Consider the following 20,006-nt stretch of genomic DNA (forward strand, 5'->3'; position numbering starts at 1 on the left):
TGACTGAACGAGCTGCACAATGCTTCCACAAGTCAGATTGACTTCACTTGAATGGGCTCTCTTGCGTAGCTTTGCTGGCAACCTTGAAGATAGTTTTGTTCTGTGCTCTGCTGCCTGGTTTTGTTTCAATAAAAAAAAATTGCTATGGATCCCGCTCTCATGGGATCCATCATGGGAGGCCCCACAAACCTCAACGAGCTGGCCCACTCCAAGGCGCGAGGTCTCGCTTTCCGCGACCATGGAGAACGCCAACGCCGGCCTGCAGTGGTGGAGAACAGAGATCAACCGACCACATACAATGAAATTGCGCAGCACTTCTATCTCGGCAGGAGAGACTTTCCCCTTCCACACAAGAAGTTAAATAGAGCGCAGGCATTGAGGGAAGATAACCGATGGTCATTAAGGGTTACGGACTGGATCCCTAGGGAAGGGAAGCGTAGCAGGGGGGCGGCAGAAAGTTAGGTGGGCGGATGAGATTAAGAAGTTTGCAGGGACGGCATGGCCACAATTAGTACATGACCGGGGTTGTTGGAGAAGTATGGGAGAGGCCTTTGCCCTGCAGTGGGCGTAACCAGGCTGATGATGATGATGATGATGATGATTGACCCTCAGATTATTGCAAACAGGCTCGCATCCCAGCCCAGCTTTATTCCACAAGCTTTATCCCGACACCTATGCCACTAGTTCTTGCAGGCACTGCAATGACATCGCTAGCCTAGACCATATGCTCTGGCGTTGCCCCTCGTTACGAGGCACAGAACAAATCAATGAGGACAAGTGGCTCTCCGCTATCAAGAGCCCCGATGCCGGGGCGCAACTATGGGCTGTTCAGAGGGCCCACGATGCGGCGGTCGGGCATGGCCTGACTGTCCCAACGTGGGAGCGGCCCACAGCGTGCTGAGTCGCGTACCTCAGGACCTCTATTAAAGTTTTGCATCCATCCATCCATCCATGCATGGCAGTCCAAGAAGCTTTCTGTGATATGGCATGGCCTCATTTAGAAACTGCATGGTGATTTCTTCCATTGTATCACAATGTTTTCTTAGGTTTAAGTTTGCACAAATTTCACTCTGCCATGCAGTTTTTGATGAATAAATAAATCACCATAATTTGTGGTGCATGTGTTACTAAATGTTGGTGACATTTAACCTGCCACAGTAACTACAAACAAGTTGTTCTTGACAAATACTAACAATATTCTTTCTCTGCCTTCTGAAGTGTGAAGCAATTTGTCTAAGCACCTCACCGAAAGCACCACAGGGATTGCCTTTATATAAATATATATATATATATATATATGTGTGTGTGTGTGTGTTTTAATTAACAGACATATTTCTCTTTCTCTCACTTTAGTGTTTTGAACATAGTCAAGTGACTGAATTAGACTGATCATTGCTATGTGGTGAGCCTGCAGTGAGGAATAGGCTTTGTTAATAATTCAGTAGGCCACACTGATGTCTAGACAAAGTTTAGGTACATTATATACTGCCTGCCCATCATTCAAATGCTGGCGAAGTACAGTAATAGTTGCAAAGCAGACACTAGGGGCAGATATCTGTATGCTCTCTTGGTAAGGTACCACATGTTATGCGAATCACTTGTATATGTTTGGTTATATGATATTTTATATGGCAACGTTGAGATAACTTTTCATGAAAAGATGTGCAACTCAATGTTCAAGGCCGTGATATCCATAACATCATGCATCCGTAGTATAGCATCCATAGCAGGCCATGATATCAAGCAACAATGTCATTAGTGCTGCAATGCACACACACAAAATAAAGCTCTACCTGCAGTTGCCATCCTCTCCATGAATGAGCGATTTTTTTTTCTGCGAAGCAAACTGTGAGGGAATCACGAAATATAGTGGGCCACCAGTGCAGCCTCCTCTAGTGCATTTATTCAGTGTGCCGATATGTGGGATGCTGTGTGGCTGAATGACATGGTGATACGCTCTCTCGCAGCATCAACTCGAACCACACGGAGACAGAAGATGGCCAGGAGACAGCCGTGTGACAATTGCACTCGGTGCCCGGACAGCACCAGTACCGGGTGCCAAGCGGTATTGCCACCATCATTAGGACCGAGCAAGCGAGAACCACGCAAGACCCGCATCGCTTGCAGTCAGTTGTGACGGCCGTCCCAGATCAATGGCCCGTCACCATGCTCGACAACGGGGGGCTGTTACAGAATAGCAACAGAGGTACCAGCGCGTGCGCCCCGTGTATGACACTTGGGGACTCTGCCCTAGCGCATTTCATCTCCTGTTTGGTTCTCAAGGAAAAAGCTCGATCGTGCGAGCCTGGTTCCGGCCAGTGACTCTAGAGCGCAACAGCTCGTGGGGCTATTGTGACGGCAAATGTGTTTGCATTCGCAAGCTTGCACTGCTAGTCAGGCAGAAGCTTTAACAGCTGTCAAGTGAAAATGTCCTGCCACTTGGCATCGATTAACATTTCCTGTTCCATCAAACTGCGGAATGCCTTTTTTATTACGGGAGATCTTGCCAGGAGCCAACTGTTGGTTCCTACTGCAAATGTGTTAGAAGTCGCAGTCTGACACTTTTTAGCATGTTGACTAAGCTGAATTAGCTTTAGATGGTAACACATGACCAATTACTAATGAACAACATGTGGAGCAATAAGGTGCCTGGAGTTCATCAAAGGCACTTGGAGTTCATTGAAGGTGCCATCTGCAGGGCTTAGTGCAGATGTTTAGTATCTGTTGTAGCGAACCAACTACTACACAGTTGCTGCATATTGCTGCACGCTTTGCTTTGATGTGTAATGAGCTTTTCAGAACAACTGAAGTAGGAGCCTTGTTGTAAGTGTCTCAAGTCGTCATGCATTGCACTGTGCTGGTTGCATGTTGGCACACATAATGTATCTTCTGTGAGATGCCCTCTGGTATCTTAACTCGCTTTGGAGAATTATGTTTTCCATACTTCATCTGATATAGTTGAGCTGACTGTGTGTGCTGTAGGTGCCTATGTAATTGGGGCACATCAGCCCTGTTAGGGGGCCCATCAGGCAAAAGCATAATAGAAAATGCACATGCTAAGAAAAGAGTACTGCAGCTACTACATAAATCGTGTAGTGTCTACTAGTCTTGGAATTGCACAGCTCTAGTGCATGTCTCACTTAGCCCTTAGACAGATCTGCAAGGACTGTTCGCACTTGTCTCTGATGAAGTGAAACAAAGGCAGCTTTATATTTGCCCTTTAGCTTGCACATGACCTTAATTGTGGGCTCAGCTTCGGCCAGCACTCAAATATTTAATGCTGCATTCTGTGACATCACTATTTCTGGTATACTGGCAGTTTCACTATTCTATTAAGTTTCAGTGTGCTATTATGCAGCATTTTGCTGCAAAATGTAACTTTCTGGTTGCTTGAACTTCTAAGGCTGGTCCAAGTTTTGAAATAGTGTAAATAATGTTTTAGGCATAGCTGCAAGAAAGGTTGGACAGTACTATACAACTTTGAACTGAGAAAGCATGGTCCTCAGCTTATGGCAGAATTTTGGGAGCAGTAAAAAAATTAAGGGGTGTTATAACTGTCAGTCCCGCTGCCCTCTTGCCACAACAGGTTGTGTAGGTAGTGCACCTTGTAGTTCCTACATAGTTCACAATATGTAAAACTACTTAACTACTTGTTGATACTTTGCCATTACCTACCTGTCAGAATTTTGCACCCATTGAGACAGTGATAGCAGCTAGGCTTGGGTATTCACCCCTTGAAACAGCACCTGTGAGCATAGAATTTTCTACAGTACTCAGCAAGGTGTAGAGAACTGCATTACTAAGAGCTGCTTGGTCACTGCAACTCGCTCACTGCAAACTTGAGTAGTTCGTCCCGATTAAAATAGTTGTCTTCCCACCATTTAAAGGCCAGGAATAGAGAGTTAGTGTAGCCAGGCGACAGTCTTACAAATGTTAAGAAGCTGTGGCACTGTCTGTTGGGGCCATTGCCGTTGCTCTTAATTCTCTGTACTGGCCTATTGCTCGTTCTTGATCTGCTGTTCAGCCATGAGTGGCTAATCTTCACTGATCCATGTATGTGGTCTTGTGCGCTGAGATTACAGCGTCCCATCCAGGTTGTGCTCTGTAAATTTTAATATTTGACGTTTCTCTCAGTTTTCTGGAATCTATTGTGCCTCATTACATATTTAATGTGCACCAAGCGAATGTTGAGGGAAAATTTATTTTATCTTTTTAGATTTTTATCAAATGAAGGATCTGTTTGCTGAAAACAAGTCTGTTCCTTTAGTGACACTTTTAACCTTGCACTTAATTATTTTTTGACACTGCTGTGTTAAGGCTTTTGCATGCTTCTTTTACAACAGTGTGTTGTTTGAGGTGGATATAAGTGTCTATAGGATATTAATATGTGTTTCCACCATGTTTTCATTTTTCCTGGACAGGCTTAGATATTGTTGGGCAGTGTTTTAGAGGTAGCTGAACATCTTTGCATGGTGTTGTTTTGTACATGCTACTGAAACCTTGGGAGAAGCATATTATGGGATGTATGGAAAAAATGAACATGAATGTGCATGATGTTTAGTGCTGTGTTTGTATTTGGGTTGAAGCTGGATGCTTGCTCAGAGGTTTTGGATGGATGAAATAAAATACCTGTTCCATGACTCTCCTGCCATAATGGAAAGGGGTGCTTCGAGTGTCATAGAGGTGCCATTTCCCTAGCTGCCTCTGCAGTACCAAATGCTACTGTAATAAATTAGCCAGATCTTAATGACTGTTTCTGCTAAACTTCCCGCTTGCGCATGCTCAAATTTGGCAAACAGGTGGCATCTTGTGGTGTGTTGTATTTAATGCCGCATTCAGATGTGGTACTTGCCCTTTGTGTCCAGAGCAGATAACTACAGTTGAACCCACTTACGACAATATCAAGTGCCAAGAAAATCGCATTTATATAACTGTATCGCACGTGAAAAGCAGAGGGGACAAACATTTAAACATTTCGTTTAGAATGAAAGAGGCACAGTCAAACCCACTTACAGCATTACCGGCTTTAACTATACTCAAACGTAACAATGAGCAGCTGCCCCAAGCTGAACTTTTATGTGCGTTCCTTGCCAAAATAAAATACTACAATGTTCCCATGTCGCATTAGTGGCTATAACAATTAAATCTGGCTACCGTGTGTCTGCGTCAAAAAGAAAAGGTACACGAAATCGATGAAAAATTTGGAGGACGCTTAAGCTTTGCCTTTAAGAGTGGAATGTGATAGCATTCAAAGATCCCCGACTGCTTCTCAGGCTTCCCGGCAACTGCAGCTTATGTAACCGTAATATTTAGCGGGAAATACTGGCGGCAAATGCTATGAACGAAGGTGAGCTTTCTGGTAGAAACGGGGCCTCTTGTATGGGCCGCGATGCAGCGGAGGCGAGCGCCATCTAAAGGTGTTGCAAGGAACCGAGTGCGCTGCTTTATGCCCTTTGAGATGTGCGCGCAATAATCTCGGAGGCCATGGCCACTCTATGGATAGCAGAAACGCTGGAAAACTGGTTTGTTTTGAGTTTCCGCGTAACAGAATTATGTTTTCTCGTATATTCAAATTACAGTCCGACGCTATCATGTCTGTAGGTTGTGTACAAGTCGTACTTTACGATTTTTCTGACGTATCTTACCTTGAGAAATTCAGTTCAGTAACTTCTTTGCGCTACATGGAGGGCCTGCTTGATCGGATATGCGTGGCTCGAAGTGACTTTTGCCGAAGTGACGGTCGACGTTGGACGCGAGACGCCGATGCCGGATTTTCCGCGACACGGGGCCCTTAAAGCTTTCGCGTTAAAAGAGACAAACTCACGGTTTAGCCCGAAAGGCCGAGCATCGATTGCCATAGCATATTAATAGACAGCTGTACGAATAAAGGATAGTAGTTTTATCGGCCGTATTGTAAACATTCGCTTACTAACTAAATTAACAAGCATGGTGTCACGCACAAACACATCTCACTCGATAACTACGGACACACTGTCGAAACGCTGGCGTGAGGAAGAGCGGCAGCAGCAGCGAGCGAATTGACCTTCGTGCTGCCTCCCGCTTCAACGGGAGCTAAGCGGCGGGAACACAGCGCACACGAAGATATCAACACTCGGCGCACTCTGTCCCCATCACAGATAGCTTTTCAACATAGGGCCCACGCGTCCGCGCCATACGCAGCCGCTGCCAGAGTATACGGCTGATAATGGTTAGTAATGGCTCGCATCGAGAGTAGGCAGCGCCATGGACCACGTCTACGTACGAAGTCTACCAGACGTCCACTTTCGTCTGTAGGTAGTCCATAAAGGGGAAGGATACAAAAAAGAAACAAACACCTTATCGACTTTTTTCTGTAGACTGTCTATAGACTGCGAGTAGACAAAAAGAAATAGAAACCTTATCGACTTTCGTCTATAGAAAGTCTATGGACAAAGTATGGACAAAAATAGATCGAAGCTGTATCGACTTTCGTCTATAGGTAGTCCATAGAGGGGAAGCAGACAAAAAAGAAACAAACACCTTATCGACTTTTTTCTATAGACCGTCTATAGACTGCGTATAGACAAAAAGAAATAGAAACCTTATCGACTTTCGTCTATAGAAAGTCTATAGACAAAGTATGGACAAAAATAGATAGAAGCTGTATCGACTTTCGTCTATAGGTAGTCCATAGAGGGGAAGCAGACAAAAAAGAAACAAACACCTTATCGACTTTTTTCTATAGACCGTCTATAGACTGCGTATAGACAAAAAGAAACAGAAACTTTATCGACTTTCGTCTATAGACAGTCTATAGACTTTGTATCAACAAAAGTCCAAATCTATAGAAATGAAAGGTCGTCTATAAGAAGTCTGTAGACTTTCTATAGACAGTCTAAAGTCATTTTTGTAAGGGGTGTCACTGTTCAATTACGTCACGTGCCACAGCACGCATCGGCCAGTGCTCATCTTCCACGAAGCAGCGTCACCATCCAAAGACATAATCCAATTTGAAGGTAAAGATGAAACGCAAGAACCAAACGAGAGACAGTGTACACAATGATCGTTGTGTATATTTGCTTCATTAAAAAAAAATGTCTCTCGTCATTTCATCACATGTAGTTATCTGTAGCATGATCACGGTGTAAGAAGATATGTTCTTACACCGTGAACATGAGTGAACCTCGTCGTCGTCTCGTGTTATAACAGTTATAACATTTCGGTGTTGCAACCGCGCTTCTCCGTTACACGATTTTTTCGAAGTGTTTCTTCCAGTTATGCCAAACACAGCAGCATACGACGACGGAACAACAGGTGAACAAATGCTTACGCATCATTTAGATAAATCCCACAGGAAATTCTGCGAGTAATCTCTTTCTTACGAATTGGGAGGACAACATATCTATATGTGTCAATACCCGAACGTCCATCACAAGTATCAGGAATATTGATGGCATTTCTCCATATCGCTTGCACTTGAATAGAAAGACGCAAGCGGTGGCGAAGTGGCAGCTAAATATCCCACCAAACTCGTCTCTTTCACCGCAGCGCACGGCCAAGCTTCCTTCCGTAGCGACGCTCCCATACGTTCTATTCATATACAGAAAGGGAGCTGCCTCCGCTGCGATGGCTGTACACCGTATAGAAAGCCTCGCGTGCAGATATGTGAGAACTCGCTCGTATATCCAACGGCGCGTACTCGCCAGAGATGCTGCCGGCGACCGCCTACCACTTCGCACTGACGCTGGCGGCCGCTTACGCGACGCCCGGTGACGAAACGAATGGCATCATACCTGTGAGCGTGGATGAAGGTAAGCCGAACGCTCCCATTCCATCTGAACTAAACGCTAGTTTGCTACAGGTAACACGGAAACTGCTTAAAACACGAACGATTCGGGGCGCGAATCGGCAAAGATTCGAAGAATAATGCCACGCACGACCAAAAAAACGTAGTTCATTTATAGGTGGCACGGCAGTTCCCGGTCCGCAGTGGCCATATTAGGGCACTTTTCGCGCGGCTTTTATACCTCTATGGTGACGGATAAACAGCGCACTAAATGGCCTAGGCCAAGAAAAAAACAGACGTAACAGCTGGCGCTGTCAGTATCTTATGATCGGTGAGAGAGTAGATATGAGATTCTGATCTTGCACGCATAGGAGGAAATCGTACGGTGCATATCGGGGTACTTGGAGCTTAGTGGGAGATGTCTTCGTGCTTCAGTGGAAAAACAATTGGCTGATGATGGCGAAAAAAAAATATATGCTATAGATTTAGTACATTATGCACGTGGGGGGTAGGTCTTACCGTGAGCAGAGAGACCAAAGCGTTGCGAAACTGCTCGGAAATCCCTTAAAAAGAAGCATTTATGCGATAAGGTGCGTGTTTAATCATGCCAGTTTTGCAAGTAGTAGATTACATTTCTGTAATGTCAAACAGGCCGGTCTCCTAACTGTCAATGTTGCCTGGATAAGGGAGGAAATGCGGCCGGCGACACGCACCTCGTAATTCTCGCGCAAGCTCTGTAATGTGTGGTTCGTGTTAAGAGGATTTTCTTTTTTTTTTTCCCCGCGTTATGGGAGGCGTCCGTCTCCCCCCCCCCTTCTTTCGACTGTGGAGTGGGGGGTGGAAGCAAGTGTCTTCTTCCCGCCCGGTAAATATGCATATGATTGCTGATTGAACTGGTTCAAAAACCGCACATGTAAAGAATTGTCGTCTATTCTAATGAGATAAAGACAAGCTTTTTTTTAATAATCATTGATCACTGCATTTTACACAAAATTTTGTTGTTGTCTGCAAAGTACGCCAAAGGCATGACAGTTTACGGCGCACGTCGCTCTTTCCAAAGGATACTGCGTACTGCAGACGACAGCGAGCAAGAACGAAGTCGTGAGGATTAAGGACAAGGAAATCTTTGGTGGTATCGACCCTTGCATGTCGTTCGTGTGCTTGGCCGAGAAACAGGTGGTCGTCGCCGAAGGGTGAGCAACCTTTTTAAAGGCACTTGAGTAGCACTTGCGGAAACCTGTTCGCAGAACCCGACGGAGCAGATGATTACAGAGACAGCGCACATTGCCGAGAACGATATACAGGCGTACGCGTTATACACTGTCCTTAACTTTTTGTGGACTTCGTGCCGTAGGTAAACCGTTTGCCGTGCTACTTCGCAATTGTCCGTGCGCCGGATTAGCCCTCTGGGCCACGTATCCTCTGAGCCTGCTGCCTATGGAGCGTATGATGTACCTTGAGCGGCACAAAAACGTTCAAATAAGCTGTACACCGCTATGATTGCGAATTAAGAAGCCCGAAGAACTGTGTAGGCTTCCAGTTGTCAGCAGTTCACGAAAGAAACATCCGACATGTGATGATTCCCCGTCTATCGATCTATTTCTTCTTTTTTTTCTCGTCTCGTGATAACAAAAGGAGTTTCATTTTACTCCACTATAGTTGTACCCGTGAAACGTTATGTATTTTTTTACGCTGTGTTTAGACCGTGCTCAGGCTTCGCTTTTACGCAAGAGATGCTAAACGTGCACATCTTGTTTATTTTTCGGTTGTCATTGGTTGACAGCTGTGTGTGCACCTTTGCACGAGTGCGCTCTAAACGGTTATGTATGTAAAACCCCCGTGCTTGTCATGTGACCTGCTTTATTTTCCTACGTCTGTGTGACCCCCCGTCCCCCCTTTTTAACATTTCTGATAGGCTTTGTGGGTATGTGATAAGTTAAATAAATAAAAACTTGACTGGGAATACTTTTTCTTTATTTTTGCCTTTCTTTTCTCATATATATATGCACGATCTGTGCAAGTTCCTCTAAATTACTAACTAAATTAACAAGCCTGGTGTCACGCGCGCACAAGTAAACATGAACACATTCCCCTCGATGACCGCGGGAACTCGCTGTCAAGACGCTGGAGCGAGCAAGCGCTGCAGCAGCAGCGAGTGAATTGACCTTCGTGCTGCGTCTCTTATCCAACGCAAACTAAGCCGTGAAAACAGCGCGCGGCGGACTCCGGCCCCGTCGCGGATGGCTTTCGATATACAGCGGCCCGGAGTACAACGCGCCCCACTTCCTATACCCTGCCCCCGGAGCTTGTTCCGTCGCGCTTCCTCCCCGCTTTCCTCGCTCGCGCGCGCAAGATTGAGCAGCTATCGCCGGCTCACCTTCGCACGCTTTCACTCACACATACATCATACGGCGCGCGGGGATGATTTTATCGCCCTTGGATTTTATACAGAACCTCACGGCGACGGTATATAAATGCGCCCGGTGTGTCCATACGGTTGCTTTCGCAATAAAACAGCACGGGGGAAGCGGGGTTGGGACACGATCGAATATCGTCTATATAGTTTTGCCAGTAAATTAAGGCTACAACCACGCGCCTAACAAAGCGCTGATAGAAAGGAAGTCGGGGTTCCCTGTAAAGTAATTATTGCTGTTGCCAGTCTACCCAAAGTAGGCTTTTCCGCGAGAGATGGAGTGTGCTATTGTAAACGCCGCCAACGGCGCAAGAAATAGAACGGTTTCGATGCTTTACAGAGCAACTGGCAGTGGCTATCCTAACTGCCTTCCTCTCAGTCGCGGTGCACGATTTCTCACCTTTTTCGTTGGTAGAAAAAAAGAAACAACGTCCAACATTAAAAACTTCGGCAATTTTCTTGAAGCGATGAGATAGTTCATGAACATATGACATGACTGAAACTTTTCTGCGTTTTTTTTTCTTTTCGCCAATTAAGTCAGTTTCACTTGAATGATGGGATTTTACCCTTTTGATGAGTCTATCAGACTCCAACACCAGCACAAGAGCAGGAAAACGTACGTCTTTGAGACGGCCGACTGCTCCTGAAAGCTGTCGTAAACTGTGTGGGCAAGCGACTTCGTGAGGGCTCAATATAGAGAATTTAAAGCAATGAAATTCTTTATCATCTTAGAATGGCCTAACGAATGACCTAAAATAGATTTTTTTTACCTATAGCAAAAGACCAGCACAGATGTTCTGGTTGAAAAACAAAATACCTAAGTCCAGAAACTGATTTTTTTTGGACGACTCACGTGTGAAATTTAAACCGGAAACTCTCTTTGGATGTCTTCATTAGGTTGACATGGTGAAAAGAGTCACTGTACCTCCTAAACATAACCAAATAAACGTCTAAAGAGGTATCAACGGTTACTAAGCGACTGTCTACGAGGGCAACCTCATCACTGTGTTCACTGATGCCCACCTTCGCAGACATCGTCAACTAGTCATGTGGGAGAGAACAGAATAAATCTGATACGTCTAGACTTATAGCATTACAAGAGCCTGTGCTATCAGTAAGCAAGAAGTCAACAACTTAACCAGAACTGGACACTCTAAAAGGGTCTGCGAAACTTGCCGAAACCTTTCATATACAAAAGATACGCGATGACTGCCTTTCGGAACCGTCTATCTCTTTGTTAGATTATAAGACGCAGTTGCTTGGTGATCCGCTCCATGTGAGTTAGTGGCATACGCACCTAGATGGTGCCTTTCTTTCGTGCGTTTTAGAGTGCAGCTCTCTAGGCTCCCGTTCCTGCGTTGAGCGTCGGCGTCCCTCGGCGTAACGGAGCGAAGGAGCAGAGCGAAGGAAGACAGAGCGAACGCGAAGCGTAGCGGGAGGTGAATGACTGCTTTAATCTCGAGCAGGTCAGGCTGCTCTGTAGGGATGTATCACATGGATGATGCATCTGTTGTGATTGCGTTGACAACGTGTGCCATGGCTCCGTTTTATTTCAATGTTTCTGCGCAGCAAACTTCAGCCCGGGTAATCCTTTTCTGCAGTAAAGCTCAGTTGAAGTTTGGCGATTGTCCTTTGTAGATTCTTTCTTTGTCCCCGCCGTCCTTGCACGCGCCGATTTAACCATCTAACCCGCCGTGGTTGCTCAGTGGCTATGGTGTTGGGCTGCCGAGCACGAGGTGGCGGGATCGAATCCCGGCCACGGCGGCCGCATTTCGATGGGGGCGAAATGCGAAAACACCCGTGTACTTAGATTTAGGTGCACGTTAAAGAACTCCAGGAGGTCGAAATTTCCGGAGTCCTCCACCACGGCGTGCCTCATAATCAGAAAGTGGTTTTGGCACGTAAAACCCATAGTTAAAAAAAAATTTAACCATTTTTCATGGTTAAATTTCATGGTTAAATATTTCATGGTTAAAGGCATTCGCCGCTGCAGTCGTTGGGGCATCAACCGGTGCAACGAGAACAGCGGCGAGTGTGCGGACTCGAGGGGCGCATCAAGCCGAGGATGTGGCCATTGCTCTGGCCATCGCCGACCCCGAGTGCACGACTGTGCTCTTTGATTCTAGGACGGCAGTGAAAAATTACGCCAGAGCAAGGGTGTGTGGTGAAGCCACGCGTGTGTTGCGTGGGGTCGATCTCGCGAGTGAAAGTCGGTGTGTGGTGATAAAGTGGTTTCCGGCCCACATGGGCAGTGATGTGTCGGATCGCGGCAACGCTAACCACAACGAGACGGCGAACGCGGTGGCGCGAGGGCTAACCAACCGTGCCGCTGCTACTACAGCCGACCCGTCGTGGTGGTGGGAAACCAAGGACAAAATGACTTCCTACAACGAAATTGTGAAATGGTACCGACTAGAGCGAAGGACTATGCCGCCACCTCATCCGGGCTTGACCCGTAAGGAGGCAGTTTTATATCGACAACTTCAAACGGGGTCGTTATTCACCCCGGTGCTGATGAGGCACGCGTGTCCAAGTGTTTATGAAGTGATTTGTGTTGTGTGTGCTGAAAGGAAAGAGCCACTGCAGCTCACATCCTTTGGGACTGTGCTAAGAATCCGCACGAAGCTGCAACGATAACAACGATCCCGCCGCGGCTCGAGGCCGCAACGGGGTGCTATGACCAAGGTGCCCAAACCCAGGCCGTCCAGCAGATCTCGGCGGCCCTCGAAAGGCAACGACCGAGCGAAACCGGAGGGAGGCTGCCACCCCAAAAGAGGGGCAAGCGCGGTCGACCAAAGGGAATAGTGCGGCCGCGGCCGAAGTAGAGGCGCCACACGCCGCGAATACGTCATGGTCGCGTCACGGTGACGCCTCCCTAACAGGGAAAGGCTAACCGTTCTGCAGGCATTCACAACAAAGTTTCTTCACTCACTCACTCACTCACTCACTCACTCACTCACTCACTCACTCACTCACTCACTCACTCACTCACTCACTCACTCACTCACTCACTCACTCACTCACTCACTCACTCACTCACTCACTCACTCACTCACTCACTCACTCACTCACTCACTCACTCACTCACTCACTCACCATCTTTCAAGCCAGCAACCAACTAGCCCATCTAAGCCTCTTAATTACCCGCCGTGGTTGCTCAGTGGCTATGGTGTTGGGCTGCTGAGCACGAGGTCACGGGATCGAATGCCGGCCACGGCGGCCGCATTTCGATGGGGGCGATATGCGAAAACACCCGTGTAATTAGAATTAGGTGCACGTTAAAGAACTCCAGGAGGGCGAAATTTCCGGAGTCCTCCACTACGGCGTGCCTCAATATCAGAAAGTGGTTTTCGCAAGTAAAACCCCATAATTTAAAGTCTCTTAATTGGGAACTCGATCTCCGCTGCTGCCGTTCTTTATCACACCAGCGTTCTGACAGCGAGTTTCCGCGGTCATCGAGCGAGATGTGTTCGTGTTTGCCTGTGGGTGTGTGACACCGAGCTCGTTGATTCAGTTAGTGAGTGAATGTTAGTAAGCATTTCATGCAGTCGACAAAACTACTAACCGTGGTTCGTATAGCTGTTTATTAATTTGTTATCGCAATAAAATGCTTCGCCTTTCTTGCGGAACTGCGACTTTCTTGTAGTGTTGCCGTTGTTTTCCGTGCTGATTCAAAGGGCGTTTTGCCTAACATGCCTTTACGTATGTGCGTTGTTCTGCCTGCGCTCCAACAAAGTAGGAGGCGTCGTCGGAGATGGTGTCGGTCGCACACTAACTCAAATCTCAAACGCAGGTGCGTTCCAGTCAAAACACAAGGGGCACAATGCAAAACAGAGCCCGGAAGGGAAGCTCCGTTTCCTGCCTGCTGTCCAATACCTTGGTGTAGCCATGAACCGAAAACTTTGGAACCAGCCCCCGAAAGTGCCCGGGAAGATTAAACCCGTGCAGGCGGGGAGCCTAAAGTGACGTTGTCTTTCAGTACTTCCGGCTGGTATACCGAGAGAGCGTAAATAAAAGGACTGACAACTCCACGGCAGAGTAGATTTTTTTAAATAACAGTAGCCTGGTAACGGTACTTGCCTTCTTAAAGGAATACCAAAGGACAACGGTAAGTTGTTTCAGTTTGGTGACGCACTTCTTCAAGTCTCGATTCGCGTTCATTTGTCGGGGTAAAAATGTGGTGATTAGCAGGTCGGGCAAATGACGGGTTGTTAACAGGAAATGCAAATATTTCTTCTTTTGAATTTCGCGCACGAGCCACACTCGTGGTACGTTGTAACCAAGTCATGGATTTCAGAATACTTTGACGCGTTTGTGCCATTTTATCGGCCGAGCCAAATAAAGTAGCAGTTTCACGCGGAAGACAAAGCATCGATTGCGATAGCAAATTAGTGGACAGCTATACCAAGTAAGGATAGTAATTTATCGGCCGTATAAGCTTGAAAATATAGACATGCTAACTAAATTAACAAGCGTGGTGTGACGTGCGCACAAGCAAACATGAACACATTCCACTCGATGACCGCGGAAACTTGCTGTCAAAACGATAGAGTGAGCAAGCGCGGCAGCAGCAGCGAGCGAATTGAGCTTCGCGCTGCGTCTCGAACGAACTAAGCCGCGGAAACACAGCGCGCGGCGGACTCTGTCCCCGTCGCAGATGACTTTCAAGATAGCGGCCCAGGCGGGCGTGCTCGCGGCCGCCCCGTGCAGTCCAAAGTAAACCCACGCCCCCCTCCTCCCCACTTCCCTACCGCCGCCGCCGTCCGGGAGCATCGCGCGCGACGGAAGACGGCGCGCTTCCCTCGCACGCATTCACTTGCACATACAGCATACGGCGCGCGGCGACGATTTTATCGCCCTTGGGCTTTGTGCGGAACCTCACGGCGACGGCAGAAATTTGCCTTGAGTCACGGAGTAAGAAATATTTAGGAGTGGAAACTCCGCAGTTTGCGGCGACCAGAAAAGGTCACAAGCCCGCGGAGCCGTTATCGTGCTGGCGGCGCCTGGCGGCATGGAAAGAAATTACCGCCGTTGAGAGCGCGCCGGAGTGGCCGGAGCCGCGTGCCCGGGCACTGCATTTTTTTTTTCGCTGCGGCTTCTACGACGCGCCGCATGGCGCCGCCACTGTATATGGCCCCGTCGGCGCATACAACAATTGTGACTTTATCTGGTCGCCCGCGCTCGCTCGCGCTGACGGGAGTTTCACCTCCTATATGTCTTACTCCGTGCCTTGAGTGCATGTATATATAACTGCTATCGCAATAATACGGTGACGCTCGTGGGAGGATCGTGCACGGTGTAACTTTATATATGTAATTCGCACGCACGCACGCACAAACACACGTACATGCACACACACACACACACCACACGCATGCACAAGAACGCCGTGCTAAAGCGAGACTTTTATCAAGTACACACACAAAGACTGCGAACAGTCAGACCACGTTCTAAGCCATCGCAACACAATTTATGCACGTCAACAACACTATGCACGACTGCTAATCGTCGGAACATCGCCACACGTCTGTGCGGTACCACATGCAATGACTCCGGCTGACCCATGCACATTGGTACGGTGTACTTGACAGCTGCCGCTGTGGGTAGCGGTTTCGTGCCATTGTGTTCAGAAGGGAGCAGTTAAGGGTCTTTGCCGAGCTCAGATTTCTGAGGCGTGGAAAGTAGGGGAAGAGAATAAAAGCACGGCGCTAGTGAGGCTTGGTTATTCACTACAACAGCTTATTATTTCCTTACATGGCAGATAATATATGCCCCGCAGGGGCGTCTGCGTCAGCAGGCGTTTGGTGTGTTGCGACACCACGTACACGAGCACACGAGGGTTGGACCCTCCCGCGTGTAGCCGTGCGCGGCTTAGCCGTGTCTGGGGAAAAGGGGATCCTGGGGGTTGAGCCGATGCTGGGTGTTTGGACCTTGAAGGCCCTCCGGCGGAGGCAACACACCTCTTCGGCCTCGGCTTCACATAGACGGCACCTCCAGACTGACCCACCTGGAGGACATCGGCAGTCGCCTTTTCCTGTCTCTTCCTTCTCGAATCTTCGTCTTTATCTCCCACTTTTTGACCTTTCCTGTCTCCTTCTCTCTTCTTTTTACTTCCTTTCTCCTGGCGGCAAGGGTTCACCCTGTGTGGCTATCCAACCTTGGGTACACCATATTCGGTTATAGTGACGGCGTACGACTGGCGTCGTGCAGACTTGTATGCAAGCTCTGCCGCGTCCCCTCGTTGGGCTCCGTGGTGGGCGGTCGGCGCTGTTGCCGAATTTTTATATATTTTCATGGAAACTTGTTTCCCCCCACTTCCTGATCGCCCTCAGAAACGAGGGCGCACCGAAGATTTATTCCGGTTTTTCGGACGCCAAATCCAAAACTTCCCCCGCTTTCACGTTATTCACTCTGAAAATTCAGACAAACCAGTGCGAACCATTTCACCGTTCCTTGTGTCAAAGACCTTGACTGATGTTTTTGTCAAGGTTACAAGGCGTCGAGGATGGCAAGCGGCGACCTCCTCTTGGAGCTCCGCGACAAGAAGCAATATGACAATTTACCGAAGCTAGTGTCATTTGGGGAGACCCACATTATAGTAACCCCGCACTGTACAATGAATACCACTCGCGGTGTTGTGTCGGATGATGATTTGCTTGAGCTGACTGAAGCGGAACTCCTGGAGGGCTTCAGCGAACAAAATGTGATCAATGTCAGAAGAATTAAGCTGAGGCGAGAAGGTAAAGAGATTCAGACGAAGCACTTAATAATCACCTTTGGTTCAAGTGTCTTGCCCGAGTCAATCGAGGCCGGGTATATCAAGCTCCGTGTCAGGCCGTACGTGCCAAACCCACTCCGTTGTTTCAAATGCCAGCGCTTCGGCCACAGCTCGCAGAGCTGCCGAGGCCGCCAAACTTGTGCTAAATGCAGTGCCCAAGAACACACTACTGAAACTTGTGAGAGCGCTCTCCACTGTGTAAACTGTGATGGGGAGCACGCTGCGTACTCGCGGTCGTGCCCCTCTTGGAAGAAGGAAAAAGAAATAGTAACGATCAAAGTAAAAGAGAATATATCGTTCAAAGAGGCACGCAGGCGGGTTTCATACCTGCCCAAGAAAAGTTTTGCCGATGTGACGCGTCAGGGGGCAGCGACACAACGGCCACCGGCGGCTGTCCGACCCACAACCAGCGAGTCGGGAGTTACGCCATCTGCCCCCGCGGCGGTTGCAGCTAGCGCTGCTCCGTCAACCCACCAGACGGGGCCACCGACCCCGAAGGGGGGCGCAGCTGAGGCTGCCCCAACCTCCCCTACCCCTTCCAGCGCTGGCAACAGCCGGCGCAGCCAAATCCCCCAGGGAGCCCCATCAACCTCCGGGCTGGTGGGCGCAGGAGTCTTGCCCTCCAAGGCAGGACCCTCGCTGGTAAATTCTCGCTCGCAAGAGCACGTGTCCGGCTCCTCACAAGAGGCAATGGACACTACACCTATCCTCAAGGCGCACCAAGCGCCTAAGGAGCGGCGAGGCTCCCTCGAACGCTCCAGAAAGGGCAGAACCCCGATTACAGGGCCTCGAAAGAGCTCTGTAACCTAATGCACCACTTCCGTTTCCGTAAACACAGCACCAATTCTCTTTAATATGGATACACAAATCATTCAATGGAATGTCAGAGGTCTTCTTAGGAATCTTGATGATATGCAAGAACTCATCCATAAACACAATCCAAAAGTGCTGTGTTTACAGGAAACACACTTAAAATCCAAACATACAAACTTTCTCCGTACGTATGTTACGTTTCGCAAAGATCGCGATCATGCCGTCGCATCATCGGGTGGTGTTGCGATTCTCACTCATAAAAGTATAGCATGTCAACCTTTACAGCTACGAACGCCTCTTGAAGCAGTGGCGGTGCGAGTTGTTCTGCTAAACAAACTCATCACTATTTGCTCGCTTTATATACCCCCACAATACAAATTAACTAAACATGAATTTCAGTCCTTCATAGATGAATTGCCAGAACCTTATCTTGTTCTTGGCGATTTCAATGCGCACAGCTCCCTGTGGGGCGACTCTCGTACAAACGCGCGAGGTCGTCTTGTTGAACAGTTCCTTTTTTCTTCTGGTGCGTGCCTGTTAAATAAGAAAGAACACACATATTACTCTCTTGCAAACAGAACCTATTCTTCAATAGATCTTAGCATAGTCTCCCCGTCGGTACTGCCTGAACTTGAATGGGAAGTTACCGACAACCCTTACGGCAGTGACCACTTCCCTATACTGCTAAGGTCACCTAAAGAAAGCGAATATCGTCCACAAGCTCCTAGGTGGAAGATTGAGACAGCTGATTGGGAGAAATTTCGAACTCTCACTAGCATCTCATGGGCTGACATGTCTTCTTTACAAATTGATGCTGCGGTGGAATATCTTACATCATTCATAATAGACGCCGCATCAAAATGCATATCCGAAGTGAGTGGTCTGGCATGCAAACGACGTGTACCGTGGTGGAACAGCGAATGTAGGATCGCCCGTAAGAATCAGAACAAGGCGTGGGGGTTGCTACGCGCTTCTCCCACTGCAGAGAATCTTATGAACTTTAAAAAAGTAAAGTCTTAAGGCAGGCGAATCCGCCGACAGGCCAAAAGAGAGAGCTGACACAAGTTTTTATCGAGTATTAACTCGTTCAGAGATGAGGCCAAAGCCTGGGACAGGGTTAATAAGATTAGAGGGCGGCAAACATATTCACTCCCTCTGGTAAACACACAGGGCGATACACTGCAAGACCAGGCAGACTCACTTGGGGAGTATTTTGAGAGCGTGTCAAGTTCAACAAATTATTCACAATCGTTTCTCAAATACAAACAAATAGAAGAATGTAAGCCTTTCATCAGAAAATGTCGTCAGAATCAACCATACAACCGTCCTTCTAGTATTGCGGAGTTTAGAGCTGCCTTGAGCACATGCAAGAGCTCTGCACCTGGATCTGACAGAATAATGTATGAAATGATCAAAAACCTACACAATGACACGCAAGTTACACTACTCGCGCTTTTTAACACTATTTGGGCTGCGGGATACCTTCCAACCGCATGGAAACAAGCCATTGTGGTCCCTGTTTTGAAACAAGGCAAAGACCCTTCCTCAGTGGCAAGTTACCGCCCGATAGCCCTCACAAGTTGCCTTTGTAAGGCATTTGAAAAAATGATTAATCGCAGACTCATACATTACCTTGAACTGAACAACATGCTTGATCCCTATCAGTGTGGTTTCAGGGAAGGGCGCTCCACAACTGACCATCTTTTACGCATCGAAGGAAACATCCGCGACGCATTTGTACACAAACAGTTTTTCCTATCCATATTCCTCGATATGGAGAAGGCATACGACACAACCTGGCGCTACGGAATCTTGAGAGACTTGGCAGAAATGGGCATTCATGGTAATATGCTCAACCTCATAGAAAGCTATTTGTCCAATCGCACATTCCATGTAAAAGTCGGCAATGTACTGTCACGTCCTTTTACACAAGAAACTGGTGTACCCCAGGGAGGCGTGCTTAGCTGCACGCTTTTTATAGTGAAGATGAACACGCTTCGTGCTTCATTACCACCGGCCATTTTTTACTCTATCTATGTGGACGACATTCAAATAGGTTTTAAATCCTGTAACCTCGCAGTGTGCGAGAGACAGGTACAGTATGGTTTGAACAAAGTATCCAAATGGGCAGAGAAAAACGGATTTAAAATCAATCCTCACAAAAGTTCTTGTGTTCTTTTTACACGAAAGAGAGGCCTCGTCCCGGATCCTTGCTTAGGACTGTGTGGACAACAAAT

General features: G+C 47.7%; 2 protein-coding genes across 2 annotated transcripts in view; both read left to right on the forward strand.

Moving 5' to 3' along the window:
- The window catches only part of Nmnat (nicotinamide mononucleotide adenylyltransferase), a 49,587-nt gene extending 44,947 nt beyond the window's left edge, over window positions 1-4,640 (forward strand). The window contains exon 8 of the mRNA XM_075668476.1: window positions 1,968-4,640. Coding sequence (XP_075524591.1) covers window positions 1,968-2,019 — 52 coding nt within the window. The 3' untranslated portion in view covers window positions 2,020-4,640. The remainder of the gene's footprint in view (window positions 1-1,967) is intronic.
- Window positions 4,641-7,402: 2,762 nt separating this feature from the next.
- Window positions 7,403-14,199, forward strand: LOC142558067 (uncharacterized). The gene is made up of 3 exons (XM_075670230.1): window positions 7,403-7,790; window positions 8,826-8,958; window positions 13,972-14,199. The coding sequence occupies exons 1-3, from the start codon at window positions 7,688-7,690 to the stop codon at window positions 14,114-14,116; spliced, it is 381 nt and encodes a 126-aa protein (XP_075526345.1). The 5' UTR covers window positions 7,403-7,687; the 3' UTR covers window positions 14,117-14,199.
- Window positions 14,200-20,006: the final 5,807 nt, after the last annotated feature.

This window comes from Dermacentor variabilis, chromosome 9 (genome assembly GCF_050947875.1).
Source record: "Dermacentor variabilis isolate Ectoservices chromosome 9, ASM5094787v1, whole genome shotgun sequence".
In the NCBI taxonomy this organism is placed as follows: Eukaryota; Metazoa; Arthropoda; class Arachnida; order Ixodida; family Ixodidae; genus Dermacentor; species Dermacentor variabilis.

What these genes read in the sequence shown, in the direction of transcription:
- LOC142558067 (XM_075670230.1), top strand. Translation starts at nt 7,688, where the DNA reads ATGCTGCCGGCGACCGCCTACCACTTCGCACTGACGCTGGCGGCCGCT. An exon ending in ACCTGTGAGCGTGGATGAAG is followed by an intron (nt 7,791 to 8,825) that starts GTAAGCCGAACG and finishes CTCTTTCCAAAG; the next exon opens with GATACTGCGTACTGCAGACG. An exon ending in CAGGTGGTCGTCGCCGAAGG is followed by an intron (nt 8,959 to 13,971) that starts GTGAGCAACCTT and finishes TCTCAAACGCAG; the next exon opens with GTGCGTTCCAGTCAAAACAC.